We start from the raw sequence: 19,969 nt of genomic DNA on the forward strand, positions 1-19,969 counted from the left end.
TTGCAGGGCCGTGATGACGTAGTCCGCGGATCCGAGACAGCTGAGTCGGTTCTCTCGCTCCGCCTCTCTGCTCCTCTTTCTCTCTCTCTCTCTCTTTCGTCTCTGCGGAAGGCGGACGTCGCGTCGTGAGCGAAGCATTTCGCATGATGCACGGGCGATCGTGCCGCGCGTAAGGTGGGCCAAAGCGGCTCGTAATTATAGGTACGAAGGTGGCACGAAAGAGAGAGAGAAAGAGAGAGATCGTTAAAAGCGGCACGCACACGAATGCCAAGTTCACGTCTACGGGGGGGAGCGACAGAATTTACGGACCTCTCGCGATTGTCACCCCGAGAGTACGAACACGAGGGTCGGGCGATAAATCGCGCGGCTGAAGCGGCGCGCGATGTAATCGCGCCGCGACACGAGAGTGTTTGATGAAAACCGCAACGGTGGGGGGGGGGGAGGAAAAAAAAACAATTGTGCACGCGCGTCATCGCGATGACGATTGCGAGGAGGCACGATTTCCCGGCCCAGAGCGCCCCCGGCACGGCACGCTCCTCGTTGCGCAGAAGTGCACAGTCTCCGCATTGCATCCATCCCCGAAAAAGTTGCGGCGGAGACTGGGAGCCCGCAGACCCCGGGCTGTCGCATAGGCGTCGAAAAATGATAACGGACACGTTTCGGTCGTCAATTGCGGACACGGTTGATATATTATTTTCGTACCAGGAGGAAGAGTCCTATCCGTGAATACGATGTTTCACGGATCAATGACATTTTTAAAGCGCCACGAAGTAATTCAGTGGCGATGCGCCCGCGGGTCTGTTAAGAATTGCAAATGAGTTCTAAAATAAATTCGTAATAATCTCAACGAATTTCGGAAACGCCTCAACCAACAGCAGTGTATAAGAAGTGGCGAGAAATCAGATCTAACAGCTGTGGCAAATGAAATCAATTTCACCTCCGCTGGTGAAACGTTGAGAGCCCTAAATTCTAAGATACTTAGAACACCTAATGCAATATTCCTTTTAATATTTTTATATAAAATATATGATAAAACATAAAAAATATACAATGCAAGTTTGTATGAAATTTAATTACTAGGGGCAATAAAAAAAATCGTATTTGCATCTTTTGCAAATGGGATAAAAGTTGTTTGTCCGCGAAATATGTTTGACTAATAATTTGTCGCGCATTTGTGAATACAAAATGAAATTAATGAAACATCTCCCTTGCAAAATGATGGGGTATTTTACATTGTAAATTTCACAGTTCGATATAACGTATGCTTGTATTCCTTTACGTAAATTATTATGCCGCAATTCTAGAAAATTCGTTCGGTAAATAGCCGTGCGTACGAAGTTGTTTGTCCGCGAAATATGTTTGACTAATAATTTGTCGCGCATTTGTGAATACAAAATGAAATTAATTTTTTACTCTTTTTTCGATACAGTCGCGCCCTTTTGAAATCGATGTTTCGCACGTATCCAATCGAAACAATATCAAAATGTCATTAAGTTTATCAATTGGGTTCCGCGTACAGCACGCCACTTGTACGAGAGACGCTTGTCGCACTCGTTCCAATTGCCCCACCCTTCGCCTCGTTTAATTACTATTCTCCGACTTACTATCGTAACTTTCCAATTCAAAGAGGACACTAAAGACAAAGAGCGTTTTATGCACGTGAGGCCGCGCTACGATTGTCGCACAAAATGTGAGCAGAACGAATCCGTTTTACGGTGCAAAATCACGAAACGTTAAAACACGTGTCTTGAAAACGTTACTCGGCCTCGCACTTGTTTTAGCGTAATATCTGGACAAAGCGAAGGTGGATTATACATAATGCACCTTATCTTTCAATTAAAACGTTAAATGCCTGTAAAGGAAAACTACCATGCAAGACAATTCTTGTTAATATTATTACATTATTATTATATTATTTTTCGTATAAAGATAGACTTAAGAAGCACTTCGTGATTTAAACACAAAATGTTATCGTAAGAAATAGATTGCATTTTAATTATCTTACATTAAATTGATATAGATTTTGCCATCTTAAATGTTTTATACATATAACGTTGTAGCAGAAAAATTCAATTTCAATACAGCGGGAATTTATTATATAATCTTTATAAAATTGTTGGACCTATTGACGTAAACGTGACGTGAAGTCTAAAAAGAAATAAAGATTATAAGCGTTCTGCTGTATTCAGTATAAAAATGAATTTATTACTAATATATATGCATTAAAAAATAACAATTACAAGCTCTATTGTATTGAAAATTCTCAGTATATGTCAAGGTGTTTTTAATCTTTATTTTTTACCATTAATTATTTATGTCAGCTCGTGTCAACGCGTGTAACAATTTCATCTGTTAACAAACGTGATTTTCTGCATTCGTAAACAAATTAACTAAAGCAAAATAAAAATAAACTGTCTGCAGTTTTTATTATCTAAAATATATTTTAATGTATGTATCCACTATTTATCTCCACGTCATATCTACAAGTAAACAGTTTATATAAATTTTTTTCTTATCTTTTTGACTTTAATTTACGGAAATGAAAAATTATAGCATTTACAAAAAATAAAGGTATTAATTCAGCCAAATAAACAGAAATGAAAAAGGATATATTACTTTTTCCATATTGGAAATATTTTAAAATAGAATAATTTAAATGAGATATACATATTTTTTTGGCCAGATAAATAGATTTCGCTGGCACAGTTTTTCATATAAAATAATTAAAACGAAATAATTTAAAAGTTCTCCCTTTAAATCTAATTTTCAACGAAAAGCAAGCCTTATTTTGCAACATAAATCATTTTAAAAAAAATCGTATAAACAAAATTGTAAGTAAAAAGTTACAAATACCAATAGATTTACATGTATCAATTGCATATATGCTCGAAGTAATTAATTATATAATAATTATTTTACTTACATTGATTTCATTATGTATCAAAATAACTCAACGTGGAAACAAAGTCGGTTCATTATCAAGTTCATTATGTACCAAAATAACTCAACGTGGAACAAAGATATATTGCGTTGCCAACGTAAACGCTACTAAAGAACGTTCGCGAAACAAATAACGCGATAGTGATAACGAGCTCCGTGATGTAAAAATACAAGGTGAAACATTGCGCATATAACCAACTTTTGGGGCAAATTGTTCATTGGTTCTTGCTGCATTCAACAGCAACGATTTGCAGTTTGAAGGTTTGGGGCAAATTTCTGATTGGTCACGAGTGCGCATCCATGGGAATGTTACACCTGGTATTCTTGCATCTTGATGTAAGGACATCATGCTCGGCACAGCATGAAGAGCGTTGGTACAACGTGCCGGATAACCACGTGCAATAATATATATTTGAAAAATACTAATAATATAGTAATATATTATACATTAAAATGGCATATATATTTTTAATGTATTATATAGTAATATATTATACATTAAAAAATAATATTATATATTAATTAACTTACTGTTTTCTGTTCTAAGTATCGGCCACGAAAACTTTAACTAATATATTTTTATTAGTTTCTGCACCATGCAGAGTAATTTCAACACGATTGCTTTCTATTACTTTTATAATAAATTAAAAACAATACAAATATCCAAACAAGACGTGCTACTAACCTAACGCTGTCGTCACGCTATCACCTACCACCTCGGAAAGAAAAGCGTTAGTGGAGTGCCACGCGGTCCTAGAGGTGCGCATGAGACAAACAAGACGAGATTTCTGCAATCTCGAATTTTCGAGAATCTCGATCTCGACGATATCTTGATGAGATTGACGATACAAAAAATGCTTGGTGTTCTTACCTTAACATTTTTTAAAAGACTGAAAAGATATAGCGTTATTGCTGCTGTATATTTTAGGTAAAAAAATTATGTGAAGGATTGGTATGTCTTGATACCTCGCCGAGCGCTTCAATCTCAGATCGTACGACAAATATAGACTTTCAGATTTTACATCAGTCCGTATAGAATCCTATTTAAATCGGACTTTGCTTATTACGAACTGGACTCACGACGAGTACCTCTTTTATTTGTTCCGCGCGCGTCCAAAGTCTTCCGACCTACAGTTTAAAGTAAGAGCGGCCGAGGTAGCCCTCGATTTTAGACATCGTCGACGAGACTCCACTCCATCCTTGATTTCGTCAACGATTTTCGTTGGCATTTATCGCAGAGGTAAACGCGCTTGGCGCGTTCACTGCGCATCGCGGGGCGCGATCCACCCTCGCCGTCCTTCCGCGCCGTCCACGACGCCGCACTGTCATCGGGCGTCGCGACGCAGGGTAAGGCACAGCCTCCTGCACTATTCCAGATCGATCCGTCTGGCCGACACGGGCAAACTCGCCGGGAAGTCTTCGAGGCCTAAAGGCTGCTATGTCAACGAGCAACGGCACGTGCAACGATGCCGAGCTACCGGGGATCCATATTCGGTATGAGCGGCTCGATACGTGTGCGATACGTGATTAATTATCGGCGATTACGCGGGCGACTCTAACCTCGGGGCTCTTGTCTGTTAGTGAGTGATAACTTGTAGTTCCCGTGCGCCCAGATACCTTGTAACTTACTTGGACAAACAGCTTTAATAAATAATTCAATCGATATCGGCGCTATCGACCGGATATCTTGTCTCGCGCGAGCGTAAAAAACTCGGATCGATCGCGCAGTGTGTTTTCGAGTCGTATCGAAGATCTTTATTAATTAACTGTTGACCACGTCCGTCGCGTTTCCTTTCGGATTATTCCCATAGTGATATAATGATCGCGCGAATGGCGGGATTAGAATTCAAGTCTGATGCCACGTTGACACGATGTGTATAATATATCTCTCTAAAAATCAATCAGTGGATTATCACTGAAAACAGCGAATGGTCACTGATTGATTTTTAGAGAGTGCAGTCCAACAATAGGACTCTGGATTTTCCTCGTCGCAGGTATATTGAATTACAATTCATTGACGCGGGATGATAAAAAAGAAATTAGTTCTCGCATTTTATCGCGATATGCGGACTCACTAAAAGTCAATCAGTGGATTATCACGGAAAGCAATAAATATCCGCTGGTTCACAGTCACAAGTGTACTCTCTAAAAGTCAAGCAGTGAATTATCGCTAAAAACAGTTATAAGTATAGCAACTGAATAATTCAGTGATAATCCACTGATTTTATTCAGCGCTGTACTTATAACTGTTTTTAGTGATAATACACTGCTTGACTTTTAGAAGGTATACTTACGGCTGTGAATAAGTGAATATTCACTGTGAATCAGTGAATATTCATTGCTTTCAGTGGTAATCCACTGATTGACTTTTAGAGAGTAGCACTGCAATTTTCAGTAGTATATTTATAGCTGCCAATGCAGTGACGTTTTCAGTGATGATTCACTGAATTTTTTTTCCGTGAATTTTTTCAAGTAAACGAAATAATTTTCATATCAATCTTCTTGCGGGATTATTTGACGACCTTTGACGACGGTGTGATAACATTTCAGCAATAGGCACCGCTCCATTCGCTCATAAACTTGTCAATTTGATAGATATCGCTAAAATATGTTTTTCAAACGTATTTTTATGACCAAAACTTGAAGAAAATGCAAGAAAAGATTGGGGAAAAAATTTTCATATATAATTATATATAAATATATGTATAGAAAGCATATATATGCGAACATTTTATATAGAGGAAAGTCCTCCATTATGAGATAGGATTCTAATGTGAGATAGCAGGTTTTCAACGTACAAATTCAATCACAAATCTTTTTTCGCAACGATTACACGATCCAATAATCAATTTTCCACTAAACAGATTTCACTCCAGGGGCACAGACGATGCCTATTAATTTAGCAGAAACTCCGCTATATCCTATTAGAAGTCCATCTCATAATAAAGGACTTTCCTCTACATATACAGGGTGTACTAAAACCACCGGATATCCTTTTAATCGCAGATTCCTTAGAAAATTTCAAGAGGAAAATTCTAATAAAAAAATGTCGAGGCTATGATAGTTTTTAAATAAGCGATTATATTTCACAAATGACAGGTCTGAGATTTCGCGCGCTCAGGCACGGCGACATGACGAGTGATAAAATTGTTCCTATGTGTTTCGCGAGCGAGCGAGAACCAAAGTCACCGTTTAACGGGACAGAAAATATTTGGGAAGACGATGATCCGGTTATTTTAAAAACTTGAGGCTAAAGAGAGGCAGGAGACTAGATTGAATCTAACTGAAAATTCCAAGTTCACTCAGAATATCGGAGATCGACTAAATCCAAGGATATCAGTCTGATCAAGATGCTCATCATAGTGAACCCCTTTTATTAATAAGACGTTACACAAAGTTAACAAAAGAAATGGTTAAAGATAACAAGAGGAACAATTAATTCGAGAATGAATCGTTAAGTCTGTTGTGAAAGTTGTCACTATGCTAAAAAGGGCGATATTCGTAGGAACATTTTTATTGTCGTATCGCCGTACCTGAGCGCGCGAAATCTCAGGCCTGTCATTTGTGAAATGTAATCGCTTATTATTTAAAAACTATTATAGCCTCGAATATTTTTTTACTAGAATTTTTGTCTTGAAAGTTTCTAAAGAATTTATGATTAAAAGGATATCCGGTGGTTTTAGTACACCCTGTATATAAAATATGTGCATATAAAATGTTTATACGTGCTTTTTTGTTGCTCGTATACAGGAAAAATACTAAAAATTTAAAAATAATGAAAAGAATAATTTCCGAATAATTTATAATTTATAAATTTTCAACCGAATCTGGTATTAATGAATTAAATTTTGTCGGATTAATTAATTTGGTATTTATCGAGTCTTTTGTTTCTTCATTCGACTTGTCGTTTCATACATATTCGCCGAGATCTCGTGCCCCCGCAGTGCACATTCTCGTCTGATTTTAATGAAAGTTGACGCTTTCGGTCGTAGATAGCAGCGGCGGACGGTGATCGCGAGTGACGCCATCTTCGAGCAATTCGACGAATCACTCTTATCTCTCGTGCGTTATTTTCGTTACTCGACGGACGACAGTGATACTATACGTTTGACGTAACGCCGCGGCGACGTAGTGTATGGTGTTTTGTTTACGAAAGGACCTCCTTAATTCACGAGCATGAGCGCCGCGAGATAATTCGGTAATTATATTTATTCAACATAAAATAATATGCGTGCACGAATAAAGGGATCCGCGACACTTGTGGCACTACGTCAAAATTGAAGAGAAAGAGATACAGATAACGACAGATCGAGAGAGAGAGAGAGAGAGAGAGAGAAATCAAAAGATTGATTTTGTTTTATTTCCGAGTAGCGCGACGCTCGAGTGTCTACGCAATTCCTCGAGAAATACATGTCCTCTGACGTTTGCACGATCAACAGTCGCACTTGCGACGTAATTGCACCTCGCACGGTAGGCTAGCGTTCTTGCTCTCACGCGCTTCACATTACCTATACAGAGAATGACAATTCCGAATCTCTAAATGCTCGATGAAAAGAAGAACCTTCCGCCCCCTCCGCTCTTGTCGAAATTAACATCGTACGGATGTGGTACAATAATTAATTCAGTATGCACGTAGAACGTAGGTCAACGCTGGCCCGGGCTCTCGAACGCTCCTCTAGATAAAATGGTAGAGTTCCTCGGGTAGGAGACCTTCGACGCCGCCCGCCATCTTTAGACTAACTGTGGCGCGCTTTTCAAAAGCGGCTTCTAAATCTATGCGGTTTATTGATAAAGAAATTCATTTAATTCACTATTTTATATTATTATTACCAGGGTTGGGAGGTAAAACTCGTTACTTGTGAGTTACGAGGTTACGGTTAAGGGCAAGAAACAGAAAGTATTACTCACAACGGAGATAATGGAAATGTTTTGTTTTTCAGACTATATCCATAAGGCGAGTATGTGCAGGAAAAAAGTTCGGAGTGACAGACAATTTGACAACGTGGATTATACACAACTTACGGAAACCGATAATGGTTTCTTTGATTCACAGGTGGGTAAGAAAAGGATATAGCAACTCAGCAATGTAAAAACTTATTTGCGTTATTACCGCGCCTTAGAAATTATCTTATCTCAAATTATTTACTATGCGTAAAATATGGATATGTTTTATGCAATCATTGTGCTATCAGTAAACGTGATTTTTTTCAACTTTAGTTTGTAAGCCCACCAGTTAAGATACCATGGAAGGCTATTACGTTAGCAGCTCTCCTATTTGTTGGAGGAACCATTATGCTCATAATGGGAAGTTTGATTGTGAGTGGACACATCGATTCAAAAGTAAGATACCTTATGTTATGTACATTATATAAAGTTATAAATTGTATTATACTGTACGGTTTTCATCAAATAATAATTTTAAGCAAGTATGAAATGAACTTATTTAATATAAATTAGCGTAATCTACGTATGTGTGCTGACAACTTGTCGACGGATTTGTCGAAATCGCATGTTAAGATAAAAAATTTTTATATTGCAGTATTCAGATCGGATGTGGCCAGTGATAATTTTAGGGGCCTTGATGTTCATACCAGGGGCTTATCACATGAGGGTAGCTATTTTAGCGTATCAGAAAGTACCTGGTTATTCTTTTGATGATATACCTGAATTCGATTAAGACTACATGCGATCTAAGATATACGTGCACACAGTACTTATTTATTGATTTTATTTAAAAAGATAAATTTAATGATGAAAAATCGTTTGTTTATACAGTGGATTAAATTGCAAAAAAAAGAATATATATATATATATATGGAAATATATATTTTTGCGCTGGTATTTTGTATAGAGTTAAAATAGTAAAATGAAACACATTTTTGCAATTTATGACTATTACCACTGTGTTCCTTTATAAAGTATCTTCTTTACGTTTACACAAATGTCAAAGAGCTATAATGTAACATTCAATTATCAAAATAATAAAAATAATTTTAAATTAAATTCGTCTGTACTTTTAAAAAGAGTTGTGATTGAAATACAGTATTTATTATGAAATTTTGATGAATGACATAATGTTTCCACGTTTGTATTATTTTCTCAGGCCCAATAAATATATGTATACACATATGTAATATAAATTTATTATTGTATGTATACAGTTTTTTAAATTAATTTTCTCACTAAATAACCTTTGTTTATTTTATACATACACATAATTTTATACACCCAAAGTAAATAATCCCAAGTTTATATAAGATTGATTATATAAGATTATATAAGATTGATTTGTAATAACATATACGCGTCTTAAAAGATACAAAACTATAAATGTCTATGATATAAAAATTAATCAACATACATATTTGTTGTGTCTCTCTTTAGAAACTTTTTAAATGCCGTGTAACGTAATGTAGAAATTATATAAAAAAATCTGAATAAAGGTTAAATCACATGGAAATATTTTTTATGAAAGTCTAAAGTTGGTTTAGTCATCTATTAAAGTTCATTAAAATTGTTTTAACTTCTAACCAAACTAAATTAAGTAAAAACATAAATATGCTTGGCATTATAAAATAAAAGTTGTTCTCAAATTTTAAGACTGTATGTTTTGTTCGCACATATAATGCACCGTCACCTGAGTAAAAAGTATGATATCAACAATGTTCAGCTTTTAAATAATTTATAAGACTTTTGCTTTGTAATCGATATATTCTGTCTTTACCACCTGACTGTAATAATATAGGTGGGTCAAATCGTTTCTTTAAAACATCTCTGATTAATGCTCTCAAACTCATAATAGCTTTATTATTATTATAATTCTTTAATTCTGCGCAATGGAACCGTTTGCTAGTCGATTCTATCTGCAAATTAATAACACAAAATGTACGATTGAAATGCAGTATAAATAACAAAAATAAAATAGAAAAGACATTATTGTTATACTAATTAGTATATTAGATAGAGATACACAGGCTTCGCGCACGAACTTGGCGCGAAACACGACTGCGTCTCTTGATGGGAGAAGTTTTAAACATAATTTGTAAAAATCTTATTTATAAAAATGTTTATAATTACCTCCAGGATAAGGTATACTTTGATTTGTTTAGCAAACTCAATCGCATGTCCAAAATTTACTAGAAGATTTTTTAACAACTGCAGAAATGTAAGATATATCTCTTCCTCTGTCAAATCATTTTTTATAATAATATATGTTACTGGCCACAACTGTAATGTGAAATGTATGACAAATATGTCAAGTAATTTGAATTAGGTGATTTAAGAATTACTAATGTTAAGAAAAAAGTATACGAAAATATTTTTCATAAATCGAATCAGATGTATAATATATTTTTATTAATTTTATTTATTATTAATTTGTAAAGAAAGTTACTTATATATTTACCTTCATTTGTGGGTAGACACCAATGCCTTCTGCATAATTATAAATTTGCCTGGCAAGATTCTCGTCCAGGTGAACTAATGTTGAAGTTAGTGCGCGACACACTGTTGTACTCAACGCAAAAGTATATTTAAGTACTAAATTAGCCATCTCTATGATTAAATCTGTGTCTTTTTTTAACAAAAATAATACTATTAATTTGCCCACGTAACGAGATAAATCTAAAACGGTGAAAAATAAATTTTATTGAGGAATACAATGTAATTCTAATTAATTTGTAAATATGATAATGAATCACGAGAATATGTGCATTAAAAGTTCTACCTCACCTATTGGGTAATACTGACTGCTTTGATCTTTAAGTAAAAATTGGAAAAGGAAGAAGGCGTGTTCAACAAGTTCATTACAAAACGAATCCAATAAAATGCACATTATTTTGCTCCGTACACGCTCATCGTCAATAGTACTTTGAACATACCACTTATCGCGACTAGTGCATATAATATTTTGGCCTGAAAAAATGAATACACATTTCGTTAAAATTTAATTACATTCAACGTTAACGAATTTTATATTAAGAATCTTTATATTTTTATACATACATTATTTATATGTATATTCAAGTTTTGAAAAAAAAAACGATTGATTTTTGCAAACTAAACTCACATTTAAGTACATCGTATGCTTTTATAGCCTTTTCGTTAGCTAAGTAAATTTCAGCCGAGAGTAAGTAATACGTGGCATTATACGATAAATTATACACATCAAGTAATTGAATCAATAATAGTGCACGCCCCCAGGCTTCCTTGACCCCTAAATTGATCAAAATGTCTGTTATCTCACAGGACATTTTACCTAGAATGTCAACGATACCCACTTGGACTGGAAAGTCCAAATGTGTGAATTAGGTAAAATTATAAATAAAATTTGCAGTCTAAAATTTATTAAAAGTTTATTTATTTTATTTATTATATGTTACAACATAGGAGATACATAAAATATATTCAGTACATACACCGTAAGGTATTCCTAATTATCAGTAAAGAATATTGTCTCATAGTTTAAAATAAATCAAATTAATATATTAAAAGAAAAAATATTTTGTAATTTAAGTAGGTAAATTGGTTGAGTAAAAAAAAGGTAGAAAATTAGTCTAAACAAATCCTTTTTGACATGTATAACTTGATGTTCAAAATCCACACAACCTTATATACGTTAGTTTATAATAATTGATAGAGTATAAGTTGCATTATAAAATTGGTTGTTTTCATATTACAATTATTTCATCATTAATGTGCAATATGAACAATGAGAAGAAAAAAAACACTTCAATAAAGCAAGATTGTGTACAATGTACACAGTATGTAATTATAATACAGCCTATACGTTATCTAAAATATCTCACGCATTTTATATGTTATTAAAAAATTTTTTACCTGTACGACGTATGACGTTTGCTAAGTGGTACTCTGAACGCTTTATCTCTGTTTGAAGTTTCTTACAACAAGAGCGAGTATATAACGGAGTATCATCTTGCTTTTCTGCATAACTCTTTAACATATTAATAACATAATCGTAATCATGATGTAAAAGTCCTTTTTTAAATCCCTCTAAATCCACAAAAAATTTCCAGTGATTGATATGATTTCTGTAAGCGGATCGGGGCTCAGGTAAATTATCTAAAAAAATTAATAAATAAAATAAAAATAAAAAATAAAATAAAAATTAATATAAAAATATATATATACATATGCATGGAAAAAATTGATGTATTAACAGCATTGAGAGAAAATTAAAAATAATCTTGTAATAACAGTATTAATAAAATATGATTTTATTAAGACACGAGCTCGAATATTTATCTCATTAATAGGATTATTTCTAATTAGACTGCTGTTGACTAATGCTATTAATACTTTTTTCTGTGTGTGTGTGTGTGTGTGTGTGTGTGTGTGTGTGTGTGTGTGTGTGTGTGTGTGTGTGTACGCGCGCGTTCCTGTGTGTAAGATAATTGTTTTAAAGGTTTTTTATAGGAAATATATATACGCATTCATGAACGCGCAAATACACACATACTTTCTCTCACAGTCAATAAAAAACAATTACCGATAGGTCGTAGTATATAAGCTTCTCCGTTCTCTTTGGTTTCCTTATTTCCATTTGTACTTTTATCTATAAAACTACTACTGCTCTGTGGAGATTCTATCTGTGATAAATTTGAATTTCCATCAGGAGAAGCAATAGTTTCCGATAACTTTTCTCGACAGTCTTGAATTAATAACGCAGGACGAGGATTGTTTTTTCTTGCAGTTTTCTCAGCCAATAAACTTTTAAAGCGTTCTAAATCTTTGCCCAATTTTGACTTAAAATAATGAGGAAGTTTACTTATCAAGTTATCGTTAACATCTTGAATATCAGTCAAGTTTTCATTCTCTATGCATTCAGTTAATATCTTCTTCATAACATCCATATAACATCCATATTCAAGTGGCAATTTCAAAACTAAAGTTCTTACAGTATTCCAATATTCACCACATTTGATGTGTTTTTCGATGCTTTTTAACATGTTCATAAGATCGTTTGAATTTGGAGATGGAATGCATTCTATCCAACGATTTACAACTGTTTTTACAGGTATTTGTCTATTCAATAACTCCTCAATAGTATATTGCCCGATGTCCTTTAAAAAGTTGGGTAATTCAGCCTTTGAATAGTAAATCACTTGGTATATTGTTAAAATCTGCTCAGTGGTTAATTTCCTTAGTAATGCTTTGTACAACTTTGTGCAAAAAAAAATATAGTTAAAATCTAATGCACCCTTTATTAGACCTAGTATTGCTGTAAAATTTCCCGAGCCAACCGTAGTAATAAGATCCTGGAACTAGACATGAAATCAAGTTATACGAGTGGTTATACAGCGGTTATAAGAAAACAAAGTAATAAATAAGTACACCTACTTCGTGGTTATATCTACATTGTTGCCTCACACAGTAACCCTTCATCAAGGTTTGGAAACAATATCCATAGAGATGGGATCTAATATTAAAGTTGCTGGTATTTCGTAACCTTTGATTTTGTAATATTCCTGTGTTTTTGGCTTCAGGTGGTACTTTTGATACAGTTTCAGTTTCAGGCACATTATTTGTACGTATAGCCTGTCGTGATTGACTGTAGAGTTCTTTTTTTGTTTCACCAGTTCTATTTGAGAGTTTTATATTTTCTTCAAATTTGGCATATTCTTTATTAAATTCAGTTTCATTCTGTTTTACATATTTATCAAAACTGTTAACAGTCATCTCATATGGTTCATCAAAGTGTAGAGATAGAGATTTGTTCGGTTTATTTTGTACACTTAAAATTGTACTTTCATCGCTGTAAAAACAATTTTTAATTACTGAAAATATTGCAACTTACACAATAAATAATATCATATTACAAAATATAATAACCATGTAAAAAAAAGATCAACTTTGTGGAAAGTAATAAGATAATAACAGAACAATATAATATTAAATTCTGTCAAATTTTTTGCTAATTTATACTTACAAATTTGTATCAAATGATTCTGCAAACAGAGAAATGCAATCACCATAATCATCTTTATCCTCGCTAGTTTCAAACTTCTTTTGCGCATTAGTATCTTCATGAATATCTCTATCTATTTGGTTGATATGTCGCGTTTCTTTCGGTGTACTTTGCAATATGCTACCATTGTTACACTCATCTGTTTGAATATCTTTCTCCCTATACAAAGTTTTACTAGAAGCTGGTTCTTTGAAAGAGAACTCTTTATGAAATTTATCAGTTGTCACCGTATTTGTTAAAGTAATTTCATCATCCAAATGCACTTGCTCAGATTCTACAGCTTTATTATTAAGCTTATCCTCAGATGTTGATAGTTTGGAAAATTGTTGTGCTCTTTTTTGGTTCAAACATTTACGCAAGTCTATTAGTTGCCCGTTGGAATTATTTTCTTCGGCTAAATTTGATTTTACTGTTACCATTGTATCGATATTTGAAGAACCATTAAATTGTTGACGATTGAATGATTTGGTATCTGATGTTACAATCTTCTGCATCCAATTGGTTCTGTTTAATTTCTTCTTTGTACTACTTGTAGTACTTATTTCGATATGCTCTCCGTTTTGTTTTGTAACGGCTTCTTTGTTAACAAGTATTAATGATCTGTTGATATCCCAGTTTTCACTTATGTCCATAAAACCTGAAGAGCTTTCGTTTAAAATGCTCTTATCAGAATTTATTTTATTACATGTTTTATCACTTTGTAATATTTTACTTTCACGCCCGTCTAATTTATTCGATTGCTTTTGGTGGTTCAAAGTACAGTCTTCATATGTTGTATCACTATCGGTCTCGCAAGCGTTTACATTGTTATGAATGCTATTTCTCGTTTCCATCGTTTCCACCGAAGAGCTCATCGAAGAATCGTATTTATGATGCAATTTATTATTTATGCTTTGATTTTTCAAATTAATGCTAAATGATCCGTTTATTTCAGGTGTAGGAGATACTTTTTCTGTGAGAAGTGAATTTTTTGAAGTGTTTGCGGATTTAAATGTATTTTCAACGCACGAAACTTGCTTCACGTTGCTATTAATACCATTACATCTATTTTGTCCCTGCTTAGAAAGTCTATTCTGTGAACTTCTGTTATTCGCTCTTACTTTCACAAATTTTACTGTACCTTTCGGTAAAACATGGTCTTCAGTTATTTTGGGTAGTTTTTTTTTCGTTGTTTCACTTGTCTTACTCTCACATTGTAATTTAGTAAGAGCAACAGTAACGGGAACAATGTTAGGACAAGTTTTGGACACTGTTTGAGGGGTAGGTTTCACAATGAGTGATTCTGTAGAATCTGTTGCCTGTACAGTACTATCTGTGTCGCTTAATATCCTCAGACAGTTTTGAGCTTGGTTTTTACTCATGTTATTACATGTTTGATGGATCAGTACAGTACTATCTGTAGCAAGAGATGAATCACTTGATCTTGTTCTCATACGTTTCTCGCGTGGATTTGTATCTATCTCGCATGTTTCATGGATAGGCTTCAGACCGAATGGTTCTGAAACATCAGCTGCCTGTTCAGTGCTATCTGTACTAAAACTTGTGCTTGATATCGTTCGCGTACACTTTCGCTTCCGACTTCCATTATTATACGTAGTCAAAAGTTTGTCGGAAAGATTCGCGTCCTTAGATTTCAAATTTGTCTTGATATCTTGAGATTTTTCAGGAATTTCATTCTCCACATCCGTGTTAATTATATTTGAGCTCAATATACCTGAAAAGATCAAATCCGTTTTATAACATTCTTAAGTTAAATTTTTAATGACTCTTGTTTCCAAAATATTATCAGACGTAAAATTAATAGTAAAGTCAACGGCACACGATATTATTTTTCCTATTAGATCGCATACGTGAACCAACAGGGATGCAGAGTTTTAAGCCAACGGCACACGATACTTAATTTGCCTACTGGATTGCTTACGAGAGCCAATCAGGTTTCAGCTTCAAGTCACCTGATCTGAAACTCTGCATTGGTTCTGGTAAGCAATCCAGTGGGAAAAAAATAGTATCGTGTGCCGTTGTGAATTAATATGTGCGTACCTTTCAAGCTTTGAGTCTTGTTACACTGTTCCAATTTCAGTATGCAAACAGTCCTTTTGGTAGCAGCAGCCGTATGCGCGTTATTCTCTTTGATGGAGGAATATTCCGCATCAGACTTTTTTTGGGGAATCTCCTCTGGAGTACTGTCATTGGATATCTCTTGCATCTTGCTAGTATAATCAGTAATGGTTAAAATCTTTTCACTCAAACAACTGTCATCTTCCGTGCTGATTTTAACCGAGTCCACACTTGTGCCTGTTTACAGAGAACAAAATGGATAAAAATTTACACGCAATTAAACAGTACGGACAAGACGATAAGATATTACTTGATTCGAAGTACAGCTTTCCATTTTTCACTGGCGCTCTCCGTGATGTAGAACAGCGTCGCCTCTGACTCTTGGTCTTCTTTTGGGTGCACGTACCAAAGTACGGGCCGCAGGATACGCTAGACGCGTCGTCATAACTTTTACTTGAAAGTGACTTAACACTAGTATCACACTTTAATTGCTGTTCCTGCGTTACAAATCCAGTTTGAATTACTTTAGGACACCAATCGGCCGACACGTCATTTAAAAATCTACGACTTTTACATCCTTTGCCGTTCTTTTCACTTAATTTGCTCGAACTTCTTGTTACACGAATATCATTATCTACTGCATTATCTTCTCGTGAACTGTCCTTTAACGTCCGTACATTAGAAGAATTTTTAGTTGCATTAATACACGGCGACAAATGTTCTAAGTCCTTTCTTTTCTCTTCCGAGAGACACAATCGGTAACGCTGAACTATACATTTATCTAAAGCAATGTTATGCAATTTGATCTCACACGCAGGAAGGTCTCGCAACGCTTTTAACTTGTCTTTATTGCTCGCCGCTGCGCTTTTCCGGTCTTTTCCCTTCGCCATGTCCGATTAACTAGTAATACATACGGTAGGTGCCCAAATGCCTTACGAAAAACCAGTTTTCACAAATCTCTTCCCTGTGTCAATAGCAATAAAATCCTTCGAGCGTCCAAGGGGGCACAACACCCTCGTCGCTCTCTCGGCCTTCTCAAGAGGCGCCGTTACACGTCCCTTATCACTTTGCAGCCACGCGTTATCCGCGAAAGCGCTTCCCAGACACGATACAGGTCGACCTGGCGAACGATACATCGAGGGTTTATAATAAGCGAGGCAAAACGCGTGTCAACGCTACAGAGCTACCGTACGTCTACGCCGGCAAGCCCGGTAGGAAAGGGATAACACAGAGATTAAATTGCAAAGTCAAGCGGCCATTAAGGCCCCGATCTCTCTCGCTCCCTCCATGATGCGATTACGACCGACAGATTCGTCTTACAAGTCGTACGTGAATCACGCCCCTACATATACATACATCACTCCTGCGTTACCTGCGCACAGAGACGTACGAGTATGCACATCTGGCGCGTGTGTCTGCCCCTCGTGGATGGAAACGTCTCGCAGAGGCGGATGGCAAAGGCCCGCGCGGGGATTACCCTGATATTACGTTGCCCGGTCGCGACGCACGCGACTCGCGAAAGCCTCGCTGCCGCGGAAATATTCAAGCGCCTCACACTTCGAGAATCGCAAGCACTTGTATCGATACCGACAGCGGCGCCGCCAACTCGCGTACTACGTGGGGGACACACGGCGCGTCGGCAACATTATCGACGCTCGCATTCCCGACCCCCCGCCGAATACGAAGGGAAATTAAAAGTATCACCATGGGTGCTTTCGCGACGTAGATCAAAATGATCCGTGCTATGATTGGTCAAATCTGAAATTTCGTAGCATCACATTGAAATTTTATTCAATGAAATTCCAGATTTGACCAATCATAGCACGGATCATTTTGATCCGGATCATTTTGATCTACATCGCGAAAGCACCCCATGTGAAGCTGTCACCTAAAGCCTCCGCTACAATGATTCTCGGTTCTGTCTACAATGGTCGTAGTCGTAAGAATAATCGACTGCGATTGGTCAATTCTTATGCGACTGACTGAATTGACCAATCGCAGTCGATTATTCTTACGACTACGACCATTGTAGACAGAACCGAGAATCATTGTAGCGGAGGCTTTACACCTGACTACAATCCACTTTGAAGCCAATTTCAAATTTTTAGCACAAATTACGAATTGAACATTTCACCAATTTCTCTTTTCTGCCAGACTTCCGAACTGAGTGTTTTAAACATGAAAATGTTCCGCTATGCGGTCCGCAATTTGTCCTGGCATTACTTTGCGCATAAAAGCGAATAAAGAGATTTACAATTGTAAAAAGTATACTCGAGCGTGTCGGTAAAAAAGGACGACTTTAGGATCCTCTCGACGGTTGCAAATCTTCGACCGCGAGTGCGCCCGCTTTTACCCGAGAGGGCGCCGCGCGCGAATTCGGATCGAGTCCCCGCAAGATCGATCACCGATGACACTGACCTGCCTTCGACGCACGCGGGCGCGCAACGGCTCGACATGATATTTTCTCGCTCGCCAAAGGCCGCGGATCGTATATTTTAACCGACAGCGTTCAGGGATCGCGACCACCTCCGAGTATGGACTACAAGGACGAGCAGCGCAACGAGATCGAGGCCCTGGAGTCGATCTATTGCGGGGAACTGGAGGGTACGTATCGTCGAGATTCCAACCTGTAACCCCGTATGTCAACGCGAAATGCCTTGCAACAACGATACTCGACTTTGCGTTAACGGATCGAGTACTGCTCGCCGCGAGTAACGCGCGCGTCGTGCAGTTCTAGCGACGGAGCCGTTTTACACGTTTGCCATACCAATCAAGACGGAGGAGTACGAGCCGGAGACCGGCAATGGCCTCGGCTGTCGGCTGGAGTTCACGTACACGCCCGAGTATCCGGACGTGCCGCTGCTCATATCGATCGCGGAGCAAGAGAACCTCGAGGACGGCGACGACGAGAGATTGAAAGCGCATCTGGCGGAGCAGATGAACGAGAATCTCGGGATGGTGATGGTCTTCACGTTGGTCAGCGCCGCCCAGGAGTGGCTCAATGTACAGTGGGACAGGATAAAGCTGAGGAGAGAAGAGACTGCGGCGCAAAAGCAGAAGGAGGAGGAGGAGGCGGAGAGGGTAGGACACGCCTGAATAATTGCCGTCCACGAGAGACGGCAGTCGCGATAATGTTCCCGTTTGCTTTTGTACGCAGAGACGATTCGAGGGGACCCGAGTGACCGTGGAATCCTTCCTGAGCTGGAAAGAGAAGTTCGACGAGGAAATGGGCTACACCAAGCGGAGAGAATTGGCGGAACGCGAGGGCAAGAAGTTAACGGGCCGGGAATTGTTTATGACCGACAAGACGCTGGACCAGTCGGATCTCAAGTTCCTGGATGACGGTAACTTATATTACGTTGTTCTGCAGTTACCTTAAGTCTGACCATCCGCTCCGGAAGATACTGAATATAAATTACGTGTGCTTTTAATCGCATAGGTGACGCCGTGAAAGTGGACGAGAGTCTGTTCCAAAATCTGGACGATCTAGATTTGGACGATGACGAAGACGATCCAGACTATGATCCAAACATCTCGGATGATAGTGCCTAAAACACGTTTGATTCAGTAGCCATCAAAGTGATACGTAGAACCAATTGAACAGGAACTTGCTGAATTCTTACAAAAATAAAGGGGGGGAAAAATGAGTCAAATATATATTTTAAGTACTAGAATTTCTCTCGCAAGCCGGGTACTGTGTCTAGTAAAAAGTGGCAGTAAATCGTCATGGTTGAGACAAGAAAATACGACGTTTCTTCAACCGGCGCTTTATTGGAAGACAATTCATAAGGCGGAATATTTAAGGAATGAGATAATTTTTATACTTGTGTATATATAAATTATGTTCATAAGCTTCGATTATATTAAAGAAACGTATATCTCGTATTAAATATTTGTCTTTTTTCCTGGCATTTATCGCACGATATATATCTGTATATATATGTAGGAACGGTACAAGACAAATGCGTGTCTAACACGAAATAA

The 19,969-nt window shown here is 36.8% G+C and overlaps 3 protein-coding genes across 7 annotated transcripts; 2 read left to right on the plus strand and 1 right to left on the minus strand.

The window, feature by feature from the left end:
- Positions 1-4,271: 4,271 nt before the first annotated feature.
- Positions 4,272-9,069, plus strand: LOC105566397 (transmembrane protein 230). Of its 2 annotated transcripts, none has more exons than XM_012020355.1 (4): positions 4,272-4,434; positions 7,881-7,993; positions 8,158-8,280; positions 8,480-9,069. In XM_012020355.1, the coding sequence occupies exons 1-4, from the start codon at positions 4,407-4,409 to the stop codon at positions 8,615-8,617; spliced, it is 402 nt and encodes a 133-aa protein (XP_011875745.1). In that variant the 5' UTR covers positions 4,272-4,406; the 3' UTR covers positions 8,618-9,069. The 2 variants fall into 2 exon arrangements, with proteins under 2 accessions (XP_011875745.1, XP_011875746.1); XM_012020356.1 differs by lacking the exon at positions 4,272-4,434 and adding an exon at positions 6,998-7,138.
- A 29-nt stretch (positions 9,070-9,098) lies between these two features.
- Positions 9,099-17,704, minus strand: LOC105566399. 4 transcript variants are annotated; one of them, XM_012020361.1, is made up of 12 exons: positions 17,358-17,704; positions 16,296-16,482; positions 15,968-16,222; positions 13,889-15,641; positions 13,300-13,714; positions 12,449-13,223; positions 11,779-12,021; positions 11,009-11,224; positions 10,672-10,854; positions 10,346-10,563; positions 10,018-10,167; positions 9,099-9,803 (listed from the first exon to the last, which is right to left on the minus strand). In XM_012020361.1, the coding sequence occupies exons 1-12, from the start codon at positions 17,385-17,387 to the stop codon at positions 9,597-9,599; spliced, it is 4,632 nt and encodes a 1,543-aa protein (XP_011875751.1). In that variant the 5' UTR covers positions 17,388-17,704; the 3' UTR covers positions 9,099-9,596. The 4 variants fall into 4 exon arrangements, with proteins under 4 accessions (XP_011875751.1, XP_011875750.1, XP_011875749.1 ...); XM_012020360.1 differs by having other exon boundaries at positions 16,296-17,105; positions 17,358-17,703; XM_012020359.1 differs by having other exon boundaries at positions 16,296-17,105; positions 17,342-17,703.
- Positions 17,705-18,367: 663 nt separating this feature from the next.
- LOC105566398 (RWD domain-containing protein 1) lies at positions 18,368-19,875 on the plus strand. The gene is made up of 4 exons (XM_012020357.1): positions 18,368-18,589; positions 18,717-19,066; positions 19,143-19,329; positions 19,425-19,875. The coding sequence occupies exons 1-4, from the start codon at positions 18,520-18,522 to the stop codon at positions 19,535-19,537; spliced, it is 720 nt and encodes a 239-aa protein (XP_011875747.1). The 5' UTR covers positions 18,368-18,519; the 3' UTR covers positions 19,538-19,875.
- The last annotated feature ends 94 nt before the right edge of the window (positions 19,876-19,969 follow it).

Source organism: Vollenhovia emeryi, unplaced genomic scaffold (genome assembly GCF_000949405.1).
Source record: "Vollenhovia emeryi isolate VEMERY1.0 unplaced genomic scaffold, V.emery_V1.0 DF939145.1, whole genome shotgun sequence".
In the NCBI taxonomy this organism is placed as follows: Eukaryota; Metazoa; Arthropoda; class Insecta; order Hymenoptera; family Formicidae; genus Vollenhovia; species Vollenhovia emeryi.